Genomic DNA, 20,239 nt, shown 5'->3' with positions numbered 1-20,239 from the left:
GAAAGTTTAGGATGAGCCACAAGCCAGTTTACTTCCAGCTGCTGTGCTCTTGTGTGTAGGCCTGAACACTATAGTCCTATTAAAAGTATCTCTATCAATATAAAAGTGATTTCTAGATGTACTGCTTTGAGGTTGAAATAGGTCAAGTGCTGTTAGCCTGTTTTCTTAAAAAGTGGTCATGTTCCTTTAAAATGGCTTTTGAATTTTTCAAATTTTGATTGTATGCATGTTACTAGTCAATGATAGAAATTAAAGTAAAATACTTTCAGAGGCAGGACTCAAATAGTACTGAGCAAATGAAATGGATTTCTTCTGCTTCATTAATTTTCCCTGCCTTTCCTTTTAAGTTTCAACAGGCTTAGGCTCTTTAGCATACACACTGTTCTTTAAGGTTATTAAGAAACTGTAAGCTAAAACTAATAGGTTAGAGATAGGCCAGTAATTAGGCTAGCCCCAAACTGTGGCCCTGGCTAAACATGAGGCATTTCTTGCCTCTTAGACTGGATTTTCAGGGTGTAGTAAAATCATCTTTCTGTCAAGACATTCTCTGGGTTGCAAAGTTTTTTGTTTTTTGTTTTTTTTACTATTTGATGAAGTACTGATTTTACTTTTATCTTTGAATTCATTCCTGTATGTCTGTGGCTTACAGAAGACATTAAGATCATTAACAAGAACAACCTCTTCAGACCTTTTTAATTGTGCAGTTGATGCTAAAAAGTGTTTAAGCTTGTGCCCACCAGTCTACACATTTATTGGTTAATTGCATACATGTACTATTGTTCTGATATACAGGGTTCAAGGTTCAAAATAAATCATACGTAGGAAATTTTAAAATTTAATGTTGATACATATGTATAAATGTAAGTCATATTCTTTTTTTTTCTTTTTTTTTTTAAATTGAGAGGGAGTCTCACTCTGTCGCCCCTGGAGTAGGCTGGAGTGCAGTGGTGTGATTTTGGCTCATTGCAACCTCTGCTGCCTGTGTTTAAGCAGTTCTCCTGCCTCAGCCCCCTGAATAGCTGGGACTACGGGTGCACATCACCATGCCTGGCTAATTATTACTATTATTATTATTTTATTTATTTTTTTTTTTTTGGTACAGACAGGGTTTTGCCATGTTGGCCAGGCTGGTCTCAAACTTCTGACTTTGGGTGATTGGCCTGCCTCAGCTCCCCCCAAAGTGCTGGTACTGCAGGCATGAGCCACCACACCTTGCCATTATAAACTATATCCTTTTCCTAATATAGTATCTTTGTATCACTCAATTTGGCAGCTGATCTAGAAAGAAGGGAATGTTAAAGAAAGCGACCCACGGCCGGACGCGGTGGCTCAAGCCTGTAATCCCAGCACTTTGGGAGGCTGAAGCGGGTGGATCATGAGGTCAAGAGATCGAGGCCATCCTGGTCAACATGGTGAAACCTCATCTCTACTAAAAACACAAAAAATTAGCTGGGCATGGTAGCACATGCCTGTAATCCCAGCTACTCAGGAGGCTGAGGCAGGAAAATTGCCTGAACCCAGGAGGCGGGGGTTGCGGTGAGCCGAGATCGCGCCATTGCACTCTAGCCTGGGTAACAAGAGCGAAACGCCGTCTCAAAAAAATAAAAAAATTTAAAAAATAAAGAAAGCTACCCACTTGTTGGCCGGGCGCAGTGGCTCACACCTGTAATCTCAGCACTTTGGGAGACTGAGGTGGATGGATCACGAGGTCTGGAGTTTGAAACCAGCATGGCCAAAATGGTGAAACCCTGTCTCTACTAAAAAGGCAAAAATTAGCCAAATGTGGTGGCACATGCCTGTAGTCCCAGCTATTCAGGCGGCTGAGGCAGGAGATTCGTTTGAATCCAGGAGGCAGAGGTTGCAATGAGCCAAGATCATGCCACTGCCCTCCAGCCTGGGCAACAGAGGGAGACTCCATCTCAAAAAAAAAAAAAAGAAAGCAAGCTACCCTCTTGTTTATTAGTAGACAAATGAAGCAAAAAGAAGTGTTAATCATTTAAAAGAATTCCCCAAATAGAGCTGAGGTTTGGTTCAGAACATTTTGGAATTAAATTAAGTACAGTTGTCTTGTGGAGGGGAAGTAAGAGGTATGACAAATTCATTCTCTCCTTTTGCACTGGAGCCCTGGGGTTAGATGCAGAGGCATAATTTTTTTCCCACCCAGGCAGGCACTGACTGCAAGAGAGACACTTGGTAGAACCCAGAAGGATGTAATGGAACCGGATCACTCCTGGTTTCCTCAAGTCAGAGACGTGGTTGCAGCTAACACACTGTTGGATTTTACAAGTCTCACAGCTATGTAAACCATGCGTAGTTCACTGTGGGTTTATCTCATAGGGGTATTTTTGTTGTCACCCTCACTGCCCCTTTAACTAGGGCAGAAAATAGTGTCCTAGAGGTCATGCAGCTATAGGAACTTCCATCAGCCACTCAGAACCATAACCAAAGGAGCCTTCCTAGCTTCTGAAGTGCTTAGTGGCACTCCTTGATCTCATCTTGGAAAAGAGTTTCAGAGTGCAAGGACAGGTGACACAAATGTCGCAAGTATTATTGTCTAAAATCTGATCCTAAATATTTGGCAAACTATATGTCCTTGATATGTCCCAAGCAAATTCAGTCCCCCTCTCACTTACTGAACCCATAGCACGTCAGGTGCCTGTGTCAGGGGTTAACTCAGTGTTGGCCTGCCACTAATCATTGTCTTTTAACTCAGTGTTGGCCTGCCAGTAATCATTGTCTTTTGTACTTCCCAGAAAGATGGAAATGCTGCAATTTCTTGAGCTTTGTTGATGATCAAACATTGAATTGACACAGGTTGTAATTAGGCTAATGATCAATCCTATTACTGTACACATTCAACCCTGTTGACAGTCCCCTCCCTGAAATTGAACCAGCAACCATTTCACATGGAACCATATGTAATTATGTTTAGTAATACATCCAGCAATATGGATGAAAAGCCAGTTTATTAATTATGCATAGCAAAAATAGTATACAATGAAGAAAATTTTAACTTATTTGTGCTTATTTATCACATGTTTTATGATCTAGGGACACCTTAATATTGGAAAACAGATTAAAGTGTCACTTGGAGATGAAAACTTGATCAGAGCTGCCCTCTTGCCCTTACCTCTCAATAAACCAGCCTGTGAGTGTCATCCAAGAATCCACTTTTTACTCGATTAGCTATGCATTTTTGTGGAGATACCTGTTATCATTTGAAGAAAAATGTGCTACTAGTTTTGCATGGAATAAAAATAAAAAATGTTTTGTCATGCAGTAACTCTCCTCCATAGCTTGGGGTGGATTTTCCCTAAGCAGCAGTCCCTCACCGTCCTAGAGGCCAGTAACATTTCTGTGGAAGGACCTGGGGCTTTCTTCCAGTAGTAGAGTCCACCTGTGCTGTGGGAATCACTTTTTTACAGCCAATCAGGATGGATAAGTACAAAGGAGAAGATAGCGCTCAGCAGTTGGCACAGAAAATAAGGTTGAAAAGGAGATGGGTCAGCTGCTGCAGGCCAGAGCCCAGGCAGCATTCCTTGGTCATTTCTCCGGAGGAGTGCTGTTGAGGATCTGTTGTGTTTTGTTGTTGTTGTTGTTTTCTGAAATAAAGCCTTTATACCTGGGAGCAGTTCTTGAAATGAGAGTTAAAAATAAGCAAGCCTATCAGTCTACAAGAAAAAAATGATTTCACTTGGGCAGCTCTCAAGGGAAGATGTAAGAGACCATACCAAAGAGAAAGAATCTGTGGTCAGGCACTATTTCTGACACTACTCCAAGAGGCCCAGTATTACTGTATTATTTGTAAATTATCCAGCAGTCTTTTGATGATCAGTACATGCAAGGCAGGGGTTTCTGGAAAATTCTCAGTAACTTTTCAGAGACAGTTGGCAGGTATAGGAAATTCATATTTTATCCCAAGGAAATAGAATTAGCACATTTTCTTTTGTATTAGATCACCGCACTGGAAAATCAGAAAGTCTGTTTAGAAGTTAAATTTTTTTAAATGAAAGTGAAATAAGGTTAAAAGAAAAAAGCCACAAAAACAGAAAACGTTTGGATTAGGAATGTGAAGGGATGAGAGGTTATTAAAAGAAGGAAAATGGCACATGGAACTTGGAAAGAGTGTCAGTTTTAGAGTAGTCACATTTACTTAGGAAGCTTAGTGGACACTAAGGAGAAATCATAAAGGAAGGCAAATATAAAATGTACTATTTCATCTAATCTGAGACGCCAGTGGATGTAAGACACACCAATCTTTATGTTCCACTAAGAAAGAAGAAAACATAATTGTACATTATAATTATATTTGAACACAAACTCCATAGGTTTTGAAATATGAAAAACTGTGGGTCTTAGAATCATAAAATGTGATGATTTTTGCTAAGAAAATTCCAAAGTGAAATAATTATAACACATTAAAAATACTTTGAACTTTTCTAAGGGCCAAATATAGGGAATATCTATTTTTTGTTGATATTTTAAATAAACTTTGTTTTGTAAAGTATACAACATGAAGTTATAGGTATAGACAGTTGAAAGGTTACTGTAGTGAAGCTGATAACATATCTATCACCTCATATAGTTAACCATTTTTTTGTTGTTCTTGTAGTAAAAGCTGCTCAAATCTACTCAATAACCTTAATCTCAAGTATGGTACAGATTTGTCACCTGTATTCCTCATGTTATATTGGATCTCTAGACCTATTCATCCCACATCTGTGCTACTTCATAAACTCTATCTATAGCTCCCCATTTCCACTGCCAACTCCCCACCCCTCATACCCACTATTTTGTTCTCTAACTCCGTATATTTGAATTTTTCTGTATTTCAGGGTCCACATGTAAGTGAGATCTTGGAACATTTTTCTTTCTGTGTCTGGCTTAACATAATGCCCTCCAGGCTCACTTATGTTGTGGCAGTGGCAAAATCTTGTTCTTTTTTAGGTCAGAATAATGTTCTGTCCGATTATGTACCACAGTTTCTTTATCCACTTGTCTGTTGGCAGACACTTGGACTGTTTCCATGTCTTGGTTACTGGGAATAACGCTGCAATGAATGTGGTCATGCAGACATCTTTACGAGGTGTTGATTTCATTTCCTTTTGGTATATGTCCAGGAGAAGGTTTGCTGGGTCCTATTTTCACTTTTCTAGGAAACTTCCAATACTGTTTTCCATAGTGTCTGAACCATGCTACATTCCCCCTAACAGTGTACAAGGGTTTCCTTTTTCCCACACACTCACCAACATTTGTTGTCTTTTGAGTTTTTGCTAATAGCCATCCTAACTGGTGTCAAGTGATGTCTCATAGTGGTTTTGACTTGCATTTATTTCCCTGATGATTCATGATGTTGAGTACACTTTTATATACCTGTTGGTATTCTTTGGAGAAGTGTCTATTCAAGTCTTTTGCCCGTTTTGTAATTGGGTTATTTGTTTTTCTACTGTGGAAGTGTATGAGTTCTTGATATACTTTAGATATTAACCCCTTGTCAGATATATGGGTTGCAGAATTTCTTTCCAGACCATAGATTGCTGTTTCATCTTGTTGATTGCTATGCAGAAACTTTTTAGAGTGATGTAGTTCCATTTAAAAATTTTTTGCTTTTGTGGGTTGAGCTTTTTGCTGTAATGTCTAAAAAATTATTTCCAAGGCCAGTGTCCAGGAGCAGTAACCCTGTGTTCTTTCTCTTCTGGGACTTTTATAGTTTCTGTTCTTACATTTGGGTCATTTATCCAGTTTGAGTTTATTTTTGTGTATGCTATAAGGCAAGGGTCTAATTTCATTCTTCTGCATGTAGAAATCCAGTTTCACACACCCTTAATTGAAGGGTATTGTTAATATTTTTATAGGACCTTTACTTTCTGAAAAGTGCATTTTTTATTATCTCATTTTATCCTCATAACTCTGTGGGGCCCCAGCAAATATTAATATCATACCTATTTTATAGACAAGGAGGTTGAGACCTGGACAGTGAGGTTCAGTTGGAGACGTAGAATTATAATCCAAGCCTTTGACTCCAGATCTAATTTGTTACCCCTCACCACCCTCAAAACAGCTCATTCTCATTATTCACTGTCGTTAATGTTCTGTAAAGTCACTGTGAACACCACACTGAGAATATTAAAACATTCCTCCTAGGGGAAATGCAGAGCTAGGTTCCTAAGAGCCTCTGTTCACAACAGTTTCGTCAGCTGATCAATGCATAACCTTGTTTTATGTGTGTTTTCAAGAGACCTTATTTCATATTTATTGCTGGTTGAGTAACAGCACTATATCTCATGCCTGAATGGGGCATAGTGAACACACCTGTTTTCTCTATAAGGCACATCACAATATTCTTGTACTTAGGAATGATAGACAGCACTTCATTGCTGCAGTTGGGGGCCACATGAAACAGTGAGATCACAAACAAAAGGCACAAAAATACAAAAACTGTAGCAACTAAATAGACGATGATAAGGACACTTGTTTACAGTATGAGAGCTGAAACAAGTAGGCAAAGCATCGCGGTGTTCAACCTCAGCTGGGAATGTGTGCATGTCAGGTTTCAGCACTCTGCATGTGTCTGTGAATCACTATGAAAGCACCACAAGTTCTGATTTGGGGGTTACAAATAACATTTTGGCAAGTAAAGCAAATTTGCAAATACTGAATCCTTGAATGATGAGGATAGATGGTACCAAGTCCAGAGGCTACAAACTGGAGAACTAACTGTGGATTCTGCAGTTCTGATCATGTTAGTCTACTGTTGTCATGTTCTAAGTAAGAAGGTTTTAGAATGATGAATCACATCAGTTTTTGGACAACGGGAATTTTGCGAGACCAAAATGCCCTTGGAGTAGATGCAGTGTAGACGTGTGCTAGTATGCTCCAGTGCCCTTACCACCCACCAGACTTGAATATAACCACAAAGGCCTGTGGAAAAACGCTCAGGTCAGTTTCTAATCCTGAGAAACTCACAGATTATGTGTAAAGTGGTGGCTCTGGGGTGGATGAAAAGAATGTAATACATTCTGAGTAAAAAAATTGGAATGACAGGGACAGAGGAATAAAGAATTGAGTTCTTTCACTGAGAATTTGGAGAAAGTCACCATGGCTTTTGGTTACAGCTATCAGTAACACTGAGGGAGACAGGAGGCAAAGATAATGGATTTAGAGTCAAAACTGAATTTGAGTCTCCTCTCCTGCGACTTGGTAGTTGTGACTCTTTCAGCAAATCGCTTTGATTATGCCAAACCTCAGTTTCCCCTTCTATAAAGTGAGATTGCCAATACTGGAGGAATGTTAAAAGTACCAAATGCAGTAAGTCATGGTTGGGTGCCTAGCAGGTCTTCCAGTAAGCACTCAATAAATGGAAACGTTAAGAAAAAAAATTATTCTTCCCTAAGCACTCAATAAATGGAAACTTTAAGAAAAAGAGGAAAATTATTCTGTGCCTAGTGCTACAGAAATCCTAAGTTGTTTTCCTTATCATAAGTGGTATTCCTACCTTGTAAAGGTGTCACCATTCGTTAGTTGCCCAGGTGGGGTACCTCAGATCCATCCAGAGCTCATCTCTCCAGTCAGCCCCCCTCTTACACACCCATCAATTGGACCCCTACTTTCTTTCCACTGGTGTCAGCCAGGCCCATCTCACAACAGGAGCTGTTGCAAGAGTCACTGAGCTCCTGTCCCAGACTCCAGTGTTTCCCACAGCCGACTCTGGTCTCCCCTAAACAGCCCCAGGTCACCCACTGCCAAAGAGCCTCTAAGGGCTTCAAATAGCATACGGAGTAAGTTGTGGCACCCTCAGTGTGGTGCATAAGGTTCTTCAATTCCTGATCTTTTCCTTTCTGCCTTTGGAGACTCAGCCCTCAGTGCCCACTAGACACCAAGTGTTCCAACCCCATTGGACAGTTACTAAGTCGCTGAGCAGCCAAACACTTCCATACTCTGGCCTTCGTTTACTCCTGCTATTCTTTTCAACCTAAGAATATACTCCTTTTTTCTCCACTTGAGAAACTCGTATTCATCCTTTAGTACCTAGCTCAGGTGACACTGTAACAAATGTTTCCCACAGTTCCCAAGCGGAATTAACCACTTTTCATAGCACTTCATGCGTGTTCTGTTTCTGTTATCATGGGAAGTTTTTACTCTGTATGTGTCTGTGTCTCCTGATGTCCTGATATGAAGGGAGACAGGCCACAGAGGTCCTTGAGGATAGATAGAGGCTCAAAGTCATCTTTGTGTCCCCACTTCTCCAGCCCACTGTCAGGCATGTTGTAACATCTACATGTCAGTTGAATTGAATTAATGGAATGAGGAGATTGATATGATCAGAAATATAACTATGCATCTGTAGGCTGAGCAATACTAAAAGCTCATTGTTTATTTCCAGATATTTACAGTTCAGGAGCTTCTACTTTACAGAGATGATGTGAACAGGGCACGTAAAGATGATTCAGCACACAGATGGCCGTGGTTGTCAGAGGACAGTAAATAATTTAGTTGCCCTATAAAAGTGTATGTGAAGTATTTTGAGATGTTTTAAGTCCTTGAAAATAACTAAATAGTGAGGCAGATTCAGTAGTGCTTGAGGGGTGGAGAGAGAAATTCTAATCAAGATTTTAATACAATGAAAATTAGGAACTAGAGACCCAAGCACCCTTAAAATGGGCAAAACCAGAAGTCAAGCAGTTTCCCCAAGGAAAACTGTTTAGGAAGACTATTCAGTAGTCTTATCTACCGGGTGCTCATACAAGACAGCAGCCAAGACAGCACAGTCAACAGAGTCAATTAAGTGGCCTCTATGAAGAAATCACTAGACTCCCAATCTTAAAATGACAATAGCTTACACGAGGCAGTATTTATGGGGTGCCTTTTGCTTTACATGGTATTGTTTTAATTAATTCTCACAATAACTGTATACAGTAGGTCATTATCCCAGTTTTACAGGTGAGATCATAGAGGCTGGGAGAGGTTAAGTAACTTGCCAAGGATCACATGGTTAATAAGTGCCAGAGTCAGTACACAGAAAAATAATAGTATCCAAGAGTTGCTTTAGGACTAATTCCCAAGGCTTTTTGTCAGTTAATTGTTGTCTACTAGTGTTATTATAGACTGTCTTAAAGACCCTATGTGTGTGGGTTTAACTAACGTCCCTGGGGGCTTTCCATTTTTTGAGCAGCATGTCCATCTAGATATTCTACATACCCAGCAGAACATTTGTAACCCATTCCTCTCCGTTTTTACTTTGCTTAGATAGTATTGGCTATTGCTGCCTAGACAGTACAGCTGCCAAGACAGCACAGTCAACAGAATCAGGGAAGTGGCTTCTATGACGAATTCATAGACAACCAATCTTTGAAATGGTAATAGCTTACATTAGGCAGTGTATATTGGATGCCTTTTGCTTTACATGTATTATTTACACAAAAGACTTTCCTTCTTTCCTTTCTTCCTCTTATTTTACTGTTTCCAGGATTATCTAAGATGCATTTTGAAATTCTGTTACATAGAGGAGAAAAAATGATAAATATCAATATCAGGATAGGTAGTAGGTACGTTTTGGGTGCCTTTATAGCCATTTTTCTTTTAATAGAAGTTTCGTTTTTGGTTCCTCATTTACTTTCTCATTATACCTGCTAGATTCATCGGCCTTTCTTCTGCAGAATGGACAAATGAATGACTAAAACCTGCCCAATGGGTCTGAAGTAGTAGTTTCACCGTCAGAGTGACTTAATTAAAATTCTTATTAGGCTGGGCACCTGTAATCCCAGCACTTTGGAAGGCCAAGGCGGATGGATCACCTGAGATCAGGAATTCAAGACCAGTCTGGCCATCATGGTGAAAACCCCTCTCTACTAAAAATACAAAAATTTAGCTGGGCATGGTGGTGGGCACCTGTAGTCCCAGCTACTTGGGTGGCTGAGGCAGGAGAATCACTTGAACCCAGGGGGTGGAGGTTGCAGTGAGCCAAGATTGCATCATTGCACTCCAGCCTGGGCAACAAAACTGTAACTCTGTCTCAATAAATTAAATATATAATAAAATAAATAAATTCCTAATTTGCACAAGAAGGCAGTTAGTTGGCTCTGGGGCATCAGCAGCTCCTCCAGGATCACCTTGACCTCTTGCTGCTGAGAGCCAGATCCATTCTCCCTTCCTTTGGGGGCCAAAGGAGCAGTGTGGTGGCCTGGGCTCCACGTAACTGCACCTGCAGCACTGGCCACACACCCTGCTCATGAAGGCCAGTCCTCACTCGGAAACTCCATAGCCCCCCACAGAACCTTAGGTGAATAGAACAGAGTGACACAAGGACAGGAGATTTTCCGCAGTTCCATTTTCAGTGACCGTGCACCTCCTAGGCAGGCAGCGTGGTGTAACTGTGGGTCAGGATCGCAAATTTCACTCCCACTTTTCTAGACGCACCTATCTCCATTTTCCAGATTGACTGACTTTTTTTTTTAAACAAAAAATATCTTACTTGATTTCATAGCTTCCCTATGTAAATCTTGGCACCTATCCAAAGAGCCCCCATCAAGAGTGATGTTCCAACTCCTTCATGGCAGGCCTTGGCTGGGGGTGCCTGGAGGTCCCTGCCTCGTAGGGCCAGGGGTAGGAGGACATCCAGTGAAAGGGGTCACTCAGAACACCTGAGGCAGTTTGGGCTATTACAGTTTTTGTTACTGTTTTTTGTTTTGAGATGCAGTCTGGCCCTGTCACCGGGCTGGAGTGCAGTGGTGCAATCTCTGCTCACTACAACCTCCGCCTCCCAGGTTCAAGCCATTCTCCTTCCTCAACCTCCTGAGTAGCTGGGACTTCAGGCACGTGCTGCCATGCCCAGCTAATTTTTGTATTTTTAGTAAGATGGGGTTTCACCGTGTTGGCCAGGATACTCTCCTAATCCACCCACCTTGGCCTCCCAAAGTGCTAGGATTACAGGCATGAGCCACCGTGCCCAGCGCAGTTTTTTTTTTTTTAAACAATTGACCAAATATGAGCCTTTAGTCTTCCTGGTGCTTAGCCTGTGCCCAGGTATCAATGTACAGGACCCACTTCCCTTAAATAGAGCCCCCTACGGCCAGTATATATGCATAACACTCCATTTCCTTCTAACCTGTGTGCATCCACTGGCTTGGGTCATAGCTTAGCACTGCTGCCTAAATGTTGTGCATGGAAAGAAAGAGCCATCCTGTAAGCCCTTCCAGGACCATCCCCTCCACACTGAAATAATAGCAAGGAAGGGGAGACAATGGTGATGTAGACATTTTTCACACAACTTTAAAATTAGTACAAAACTGTTATTATACTCAGTGTAAACAATTGGGCTCTACAATTGGGTTTTCAAAGGTCATAATAACTACCCTAATAATGGCTTCCAGTTCCATTCATGTCCTGAAAAGGACATGATCTCGTTTCCTTTTTATGGCTGCATAGTATTCCATGGTGTATATGTACCACGTTTTCTTTATTCAGTCTATCATTGTTGGGCATATGGGTTGATTCCATGTTTTTGCTATTGTGAATAGTGCTGCAGTGAACATATGCGTGTACGTATCTTTGTAACAGAATGATTTATATTCCTTTGGATATATACCTAGAAATGGGATTGCTGGGTCAAATGGTATTTCTGGTTCTAGGTCTTTGAGGAATCGCCACATTGTCTTCCATAATGGTCGAACCTTCCCACCAACAGTGTAAAAGGATTCCCATTTCTCCACAGCCTCACCAGCATCTGTTTGTTTTTTTGACTTTTTAATAATTGCTGTTCTGTCTATCATGAGATGGTATCTCATTGTGGTTTTGATTTGCATCTCTCTAATGATTAGTGATGATGCACTTTTTTCATGTTTGTTGGCTGCATAAATGTATTCTTTTGAGAAGTGTCTGTTCATGTCTTTTGCCCACTTTTTAATAGTTTTTTTTTTCTTATGAATCTGTTTAAGTTTTTTGTAGATTCTGGATATTAGACCTTTGTCAGATGGATAGATTGCAAAAATTTTCTTCCATTCTGTAGATTGTCTGTTCACCCTGATGATAGTTTCTTCTGCTTCTTCAAAAGCTCTTTAGTTTACTTAGATCCTATTTGACAATTTTTGTTTTTGTTGCAATTGCTTTTGACATTTTTGTCATGCAATCTTAGCTTGTGCCTATGTCGTGAATGATATCACCTAGATTTTCTTCTAGAATTTTTATAGTTTGGTGTTTTACATTTAAGTCTTTAATCCATCTTATATAAGGTGTAAGGAAGGGGTCCAGTTTCAATTTTCTGCATATGGCTAGCCAGTTCTCCCAGCACCATTTATTAAATAGAGAATCCTTTCCCCGTTGCTTGTTTTTGTCAGGTTTATCAAAGATCAGATGGTTGTAGATGTGCAGTCTTAGTTTCTGAGTTCTCTAATCTGTTCCATTGGTCTGTTTTTACACCAGTCCCATGCTGTTTTGCTTACTGTAGTCCCCAGCTGTGTTCTTTTTACTTAGGATTGTCTTGGCTATATGGGCTCTTTTTTTGTTTCATAAGAATTTTAAAGTAGTTTTTTCTAATTCTGTGAAGAATGTCAATGGTAGGTTAATAGGAATAGTATTGAATCTATAAATTACTTTGGGCAGTGTGACCATTTTCATGATATTGATTCTTCCAATCCAGGAGCATGGAATGTTTTTCCATTTACTTGTGTTCTCTCTAATTTTCTTAAACAGTGGTTTGCAGTTCTCCTTGAAGAGGTCCTTCACTTCCTTTGTTAGTTGTGTTGCTAGGTATTTTATTCTCTGTGGCAGTTATGAATGGGAGTTCACTCATGATTTGGCTCTCTGCTTGCCTGTTGTTGGTGTATAGGAATGCTTGTGTGATTTTTTTGCACATCGATTTTGTGTTCTGAGACTTTGCTGAAGTTTCTTAGCTTAAGAAGCTTTTGGGCTGAGGCAATGGGGTTTTCTAGATACAGGATCATGTCATCTACAAACAGAGACAGTTTGGCTTCTTCCTCTCTTCCTCTTTTAATATCCTTTCTTTCTTTCTCTTGCCTGATTGCCCTAGCCAAAACTTTCAGTACTATGTTGAATAGCAGTGGTGAGAAGGGGCATCCTTGTTTTGTGCCCGTTTTCAAGGGGAATGCTTCCAGCTTTTGCCCATTCAGTATGATGTTGGCTGTAGGTTTATCATAAATGGCTCTTACTATAAATGTTTTTTCATGTACCCATATACCTCTTTTTGTTTGTTTTAGGGACTGGGTGTTGCTCTGTTGCCCAGGCTGGAGTGCAGTGGCACAGGCATGCTTGTTGCAGCCCTGAAATGCTGGACTCAGATGATCCTCCCAGCTTACTCCTGGGTTGCTGGGATTACTGGCACAGGCCACCACACCCAGCTGTTTTTTTATTTTTTTTGTAGAGATGTGTTCTTGCTGTGTTTCCCAGGCTGGTCTCAATCTCCTGGGCTCAAATGATCCTCCCACCTTTGCCTCCCAAATGCTGGGATTACAGGTGTGAGCCACTGTACCTGGCTACATCTTAATGACTCTAAAATATGGGTAAGGGATCAAAACAAGTTCATTCAAATCCTGATCAGTGAGTCTTTACAAATTTCTCTAAAACTTCCAAGCTAAATCCATGGTAGTACGTTACACGTGTCACTTGGCAAAGCAGTGACATATGTACCCTTGCATTTAATTCTAACCATAAACTGTGAAGAACAGAGTGCTGCTTTGGAGCCTTATACCCAGCCTTGTGTAGAAGAGATTCATATGTAGAAAGTAAACGAAGTCCCAAAGGTCACACAGTCAGTGAAAACCTGGAACTAAAATGCAGACCTGTTTCCTGTCTGCATTTGTTTCTTGAGACTTAGGGTTTTTTCCAGCAATTAATGCTCATTGTCAGGAGATGCATTCTTCCTCACTGTGGCATCAAAAAAAAAAAAAGGGTTGGACTTTTAAGAAGCTGGTGAAATTAGGGCCATTTGACAGATTTTATTAAACTTTGGTTTGATAACAAGCCTACTTCTGATACATGTGTGACTTATTTTGGTTGACCTCTTACTGTTCAGCAAATGCTTCTTCAATTTGAAGAATATATGCATATAACTGTTCACAAGTGGCCACAACCCAGGTCTGTAAGGATGGTTATTTAAGAAAATGCTTTTTTTGGCAAGAAGAAAAATTTTCTAACTTACTCCTACTTCCTGTTACTCAAATTCTTCAAAAGGATGTTGAAGTAGTTTTTGATTTATTATGTTACATTGTGATGGCACCTAAAAATTCCAAAGCTATTAGCACTGCATAAAATAATAATTCCTGTTTGCGATCTTAAAAAATGGTGAGAAAAACAAAATTTAGAAAGCTCAGTGGTGATACTTTAAAATTAGGGCTTAGGTTAAATATTTATTATTTTCTTGAACGTGGCAAAAACATCTTAAGAAAACACACAGCTAAGAAATATAGTGGCAACAATTCATTTAAACTAGGTTATTAACTAAGCTACCAAGACCTTTAAAAGGCAGTTAGTTACTACTCCTGAAAGGGTTCTAATATAAATCTTAAGAGGTAGGCATTATTTATGCAGTGGTACAAAAAAAATGTCATGCTCTATGTTGGGTTAGTATCTGTTCAGTTTTATTGTGGTTGATTATTCAATGAGTCTATAAGACTAAGCCTCAAAAAGTAGTTTATAGTTAGTGAAATATATAATCAAAGGGATCAAATCAGTTGAGCTCCTTTGGGACACTTAGAGAAAGAACTGTGTGATCAAGTGTGTATGCACCAAGAAGCAGGTCTCATTGTATGTAATTTCTGCTTACTGAAGAACTAGGAATGAAGCTGTCATTAGAAACAGTTATATTATTAATTAATAATTAGCAAAACATTAGTTTTCAGTACTTGAATTTTAAAAAGTGTAGTTGGGTGCTCATGCTGCAATCCGAGTCAAGTAAGTCAAGACATGTCTCTTTTGTGAGTTCCTTGTGATCATGATTGTTGACCCAAATTCATCTAGGAGTAAGTTTGACTTGAAAGTTCTCAGTGAATTGTGCTGAGCCTAAAAATTCTTTCCAAACTATAGCATCTGTTCTGTATTTACAAACTGAAATAACTACGGATGTCAAATGAAAGAAGATTCTATTTCCTTTAGAAAATCTTTTTTTTTTTTTTTTAGAAGTTTGCATCGAAAATCTTTTTAGAGGCCGGGTGCGGTGGCTCAAGCCTGTAAACCCAGCACTTTGGGAGGCCAAAGCAGGAGGATCACTTGAGGCCAGGAGCTCAAGACCATCCTGGGCAACAGAGCAAGACCCTGTCTCTGCAAAAAAATTTAACATAATTAGCTGGGTACAGTGGTGTCACCTGTAGTCCAAGCTACTGGGGAGGCTGAAGTGGGAGAATCACTTGAGCCCAGGAGTTCAAGGTTGCAGTGAGCTAAGATCACCCCACTGCACTCCAGTGTGGGTGCCAGTAAGACTTCTGTTTTTTTTTTTTTTAAACTTTATTTTTTTTTATTTTGATGTGGGTTAGCCAATGTGTAATTGTTGCCATTTCTTCTCCCTAGTGCCCTGCCAGACCGTTTTAGATTACTTGAAGACGGTTCTGCAGCACCACAACCAACTCCTGATACCACAGCCAGCCGACCAACCAACTGAGGTAGGTCTCTAGTAAAAAAATAAATGTTCCATTTGGAATTCCCTTAAAATGAAGCCTCTTGGTAACTTACCAGGTGTATACCAGAACAGATAGGCTAGCATAATAGTTTTTGACTAAGGTTTATGGGTCTATTACCTATAAGTATGTAATTTGTGGAGAAAGATCATGCATGTATTTAACTACAGAGATGCAGCTTTGTACTCTGAATAGGGAAAGACAGAAGTAATGGCAATTTAAATAGCATGGGCAATTTTTCCACCATTCTGTTTGCACAGAGATGCCTGAAATGAGAGACACCAACTTCTCATTCCCTTAGACAGCCTGGGTTCCACATGCCCCTCGCTCTGGGCCCCACACACACTGGGCAAGATTCTCCAGTATGTAGATAAGCATTCTCTAGATGTCAGGGCTCCTGGATAGGGGTTATTTTCTTCATCTGGACCTCACTATTGGTAGAAGAAATGATGTGTTTTAATAGTAGTAAACATGGTACATATTTATAAGACGTTCCAGGCTCAGTTTTGAATATATGACTTTCATACGAGACTTGAGAACCATGGACCATCCCCATGAGAATCCCATAGGAAAGCTCTCAGGTTTCCCCCAGTCTAAAAATAAGCCTACCTTGGATTCTGCCTCTCTTCCACCATCATCGCCCTCCTTTCTACTTCCAACTCCTTGCAGGCTCCCAAAGCATGCTGGGTCAACACCTTCATTCTGCACTATGGCGCATCTTGCTCCTTGAAGGTTGGGCCCAGGTTTCATCTCAAGGATCATAGAAGGCACTTGCTGAATGGTGACCTCATGTTCTAATGATCAAACATTTGAAAGGCTGGTCTGTATTCATTATCTTCTCTCTATTAGTTTCCATTTGCTCTTCCACCCTGTAACCTGGCTTCTCTTCCATCACTACCAGAGTTTTCTGCAAGAGGCCCCTGGAGACTCTCCCAGTTATCCGGTCCAGTGGCCCTTTTTCTACTCTGGTCACCCCAGGCCCTCACCTCTCCTCCTCTGCACTCTCTCTTGCCCATAGCCTTAGCGTCAGTACTTTGTCCTGGTTCCTTGCCCCTCTTCTGTGACGCTTTCATGAGTTTTTCCATCCGCTGTTCTCCAGAGTTGTGCTTTGTCTCTTTCTCTTACTCTCCACTGTCTTTTCTCATCAGTTATGTTTCTTTGCATTTGTTTTTACTTGGGACAGGGCCTCGCCTTCTTGCCCAGGCTGGCGTGCAGTGACGTGATCATGGCTCACTGCATCCTCGCCCTCCCAGGCTCAGGTGATCCTTCCATCTCATTACCCCAAGTAGCTGAGACTACAGGTGTACACCCACACACCCAGCTAACTTCTGTAGTTTTTGTTAGGCAGGGCCTCACTTTGTTGCCCAGGCTGGTCTTGAACTCTCCTGAGCTCAAATGATTCTCTGCCTCAGCCTCCAAAAGCAGTGTGATTATAGATGTGAGCCTCTGCCCAGTTATGTCTCTTAAAACATTCACTACCTGTGGGTTGACAAGTCCCACACGCATACCTAGAGCACCAGTCCCTGTGGCTCCGTTATAGACTACCATGTCGGCTGCCTGGCCCACAGTGGATTGCCACACACTGCTTCGCTTGCTCTAACCACACCTATTCTGAATACCCATCTGCAACTCTTCCTGTTTTCAGTAAAGGTCCTACCAACCCCTGGTAGAAATTTCCGGCACATCACTGACCCCCTCATTTCTTACATCCAATAATTCTATAGCGCATTGAATTGTCTCCCTTCTCCTGGGCTGACTCTGTCACCTGAACTATTGCAGCAGCTTCTTTCTTCTCCCTTCTCCACACTGGAAAGTTTTTTTTCTTTTTTCTCCTGAATTACAGATCCAAACTAAATGTTGTGTGCTTAAAATCCTTTGCTCCCTAGAATGAAGTCAAGATTTCCTAACTTGACATTACTGTCATACAAACTGCACAGCTGAAAAGCCCACTTACTCCAGGAAGCTCTCCCTGATTGCCACACCCCACTTTGTGCCTGTGTAGCACACTTTTCATAAGTCTAGTTCAGAACTAGTTACCTTGCTTCATAGTAAATGTACACCTATGTCTTCCATTTGACGATGACTCTTAAGGAACCTATTAATTACGGGTGATTCATCTTGGGTTTTTTCAGTGACTCAACAATAGGTCAATGTTTAATAACCTGTGGATGGCTAATTGAAGAAAATATACAACCAGAATTCTACAAAAATAAAAGGATAGGGGAAAATCTACATTTCCTCTGGATAGGACTATTTAAACTTTTATGACTCATCATCATTATGACTGTGCTGTTCTTATTGTCATTTCAGGCATATGAGTATTTTCTCATTTTTATTATTTATCACATTTTACTTCTATTAACTATGCTAAAACAGGTTTATAAATCTCGTCTGTAACCCAGAGAGCATTCTGAATTGTGTTTGGGGCTATAAATTACTTTTTCTTTCCCTTGATGAAAATTACCTCCAATTGGGATTCCTACATTTTATGAGACCAACATTTTATGTAGATCTGCTACATTCAGTGGATTTTTTTCAAGGGTTTTGAGAAAGCTCCTTTCCTGGATTGTCCAAGTCACCAGTCCCTCCCATCTTGAAATAGACTGATTTCAGGGGCACAGCAAAGCATCGTGCTTGGGGTGAACCCTGAACTCAGGAATGGCATTCCCAGACCCCTCTTTGAGTTGTGAAACCTTGGAAAGGGATTCGACGTCCTTCTTGGTAAAATAGAGCAGTTATCCTGGCTTCACAATTGTGCTCACTCCTGAGCAGAACAGCTTTTAAAAATTATATAGTGTTAAATAAACAGTTTAAAAAACAGCTATACAGTTTTTTCTAAGGCTGACAAGAGTATTTACAGGGACCATCACTAAGAGGATTGTGGCAGCCTCGTTTTTTAAGTTAAGGATGGTGGAAGTCTCATTTTTAGTGGCTTCTCATCTTTGTTGGTCTCCTTAAAGTTCTTTAACTTTGCAAATTTCTGTTCAGTCGTTAAGAAAAAGTAAGAATTCTTCATTGTAGCCACCGTTATTGGGTGTCTGCTGCGTGCCAGCCAGCCACAGAGGCCTGTGCTCTACTGCATCAGCCATTCAACAAATGTTTACTGCGCCTGCATTGTGTCAGGTGTCAGGTGCTGTACTCCATCCTGAGAGTCTGGCATTAAATAAACAGGTAACAGTCTCAACCTTCATAAGTGTATCTTCTGGTGGGAGAGACGGCAGGACTCCACCACAAATCACCAAGCTGGCATTATCATCTCTATTTTAACAGAAAAGAGTAAAGTTTAGAAAAGTCACCTGCCTCAGGCTGAACCCAGAGCCCAGCTGTGGAATAGACCTAGTACCTCCACCTGTGAGGAGAAAGGAGACAAGCGTGCCAAGTGCTTGGGGCAGGTGCCTTGGGCTGTCATCAATTGCTCAGTAAATGGTGACAGGTATTAAGCTTCCTCAGCAAAAGTACCGGTGACACAGAGAGTAGTTTTGAGAGGGCCAGCCGCTGGATTTTGGCCAGCCGCTGGATTTTACCCACCCCTAGCCCACCCAGCTGCCTGGGGGGCCAAGGTGTCAACCAGTCAGAGTCTTTAGGCGCCCTTTCCTCCAGTGCTTGGAAGCAATGCAATTATTTTCCCTGCTGCTGCTTTCCTCCTTCCGGCCATAGCCTCTGTTCCTAATTTTTGTGAAAGAGGCCACGTAGGGATCATCTTGCCGCCTCAGTCTTCTGTACGTAGCCTGGCCGTTGAATTGGTTGCCTGGCCTTTTCGATCGACAGCTTTCACTCCTACCTCTCTCTGTCCTGCACAAACCTGATTCAGGCCTCCATCTCTCACCTCCTGCCATGAAACAGCACCTGGAGCTGGAGGACTTTCAGGGAGCTCTGGGCTCTTGCTCATCTTTTGATTGTCTCTTGTATTATGGGGTCCTCCACTGTACCCAGCCAAGGCTTGGCTCACGCTCCCAAATAGTCACATCTTGCACTCATGATAATTGAGTTTCTTTCAGTTTTACAGGTGGGGAAACTTTGGTCCAACAACTTGACGTAACTTGCTCAAGTTAGTCTAGTAAGACATGGAACCAAGACTCAATTCAAACCCAGCCTGACTGTGAATTCAGAGCACAAACTAGGTGCCTCACCTGTCCTCCTTAGGAAAGGAAACTACATCGCGCTGTTGCTAGTTGAGGAAAGTGTGAGTGCTGCTGTGATGAGTCTCCATGTGCAGAACTTGGTGCCAGTTTCCAACCGCATCAGGCTGCCTCCTTCTTGTTGGCTCCTATGCCATTTCCCCTTCTCAGCGTTTAACTAAACAGAGCACTTTTTGAAATAAAACCCTAGCAGGTCCAAATGGTTCCACCTTTATAACCTGTAGTAAATTTGCTGAGTTGTAAAATGAATGAGTTTTCCCTTTTTTGTTTTGTACACCTTAATTACTAGGGAGGGAGTACATTAAAGCTAAGATCATGGGTTAATTAATTTGTCCTGGACTGTAGAATTTTATGGACAACCAGAACTAAAGCAATGGTTATGTAGGTGCAATTGATTAAACATGGCTTATAAATGTTACAGAAATTCCCGTAATTAATCCCACTGCAGCTATTTAGCCTGGGAATTTTATAGCAGAC

The 20,239-nt window shown here is 41.0% G+C and overlaps 1 protein-coding gene across 2 annotated transcripts in view; it reads left to right on the top strand.

The window, feature by feature from the left end:
- Positions 1-20,239, top strand: part of BEND4 (BEN domain containing 4) — a 39,545-nt gene that overhangs the window by 8,922 nt on the left and 10,384 nt on the right. For both annotated transcript variants that reach the window (XM_003940970.4, XM_074396067.1), the window contains exon 3: positions 15,517-15,608. In XM_003940970.4, the coding sequence (XP_003941019.2) occupies positions 15,517-15,608 (92 nt within the window). The remainder of the gene's footprint in view (positions 1-15,516; positions 15,609-20,239) is intronic.

Source organism: Saimiri boliviensis, chromosome 3 (genome assembly GCF_048565385.1).
Source record: "Saimiri boliviensis isolate mSaiBol1 chromosome 3, mSaiBol1.pri, whole genome shotgun sequence".
Taxonomy (NCBI): Eukaryota; Metazoa; Chordata; class Mammalia; order Primates; family Cebidae; genus Saimiri; species Saimiri boliviensis.
The sequence above is the reverse complement of the archived record's forward strand: the minus strand, read 5'-3'. Positions and strand labels throughout refer to the sequence as shown.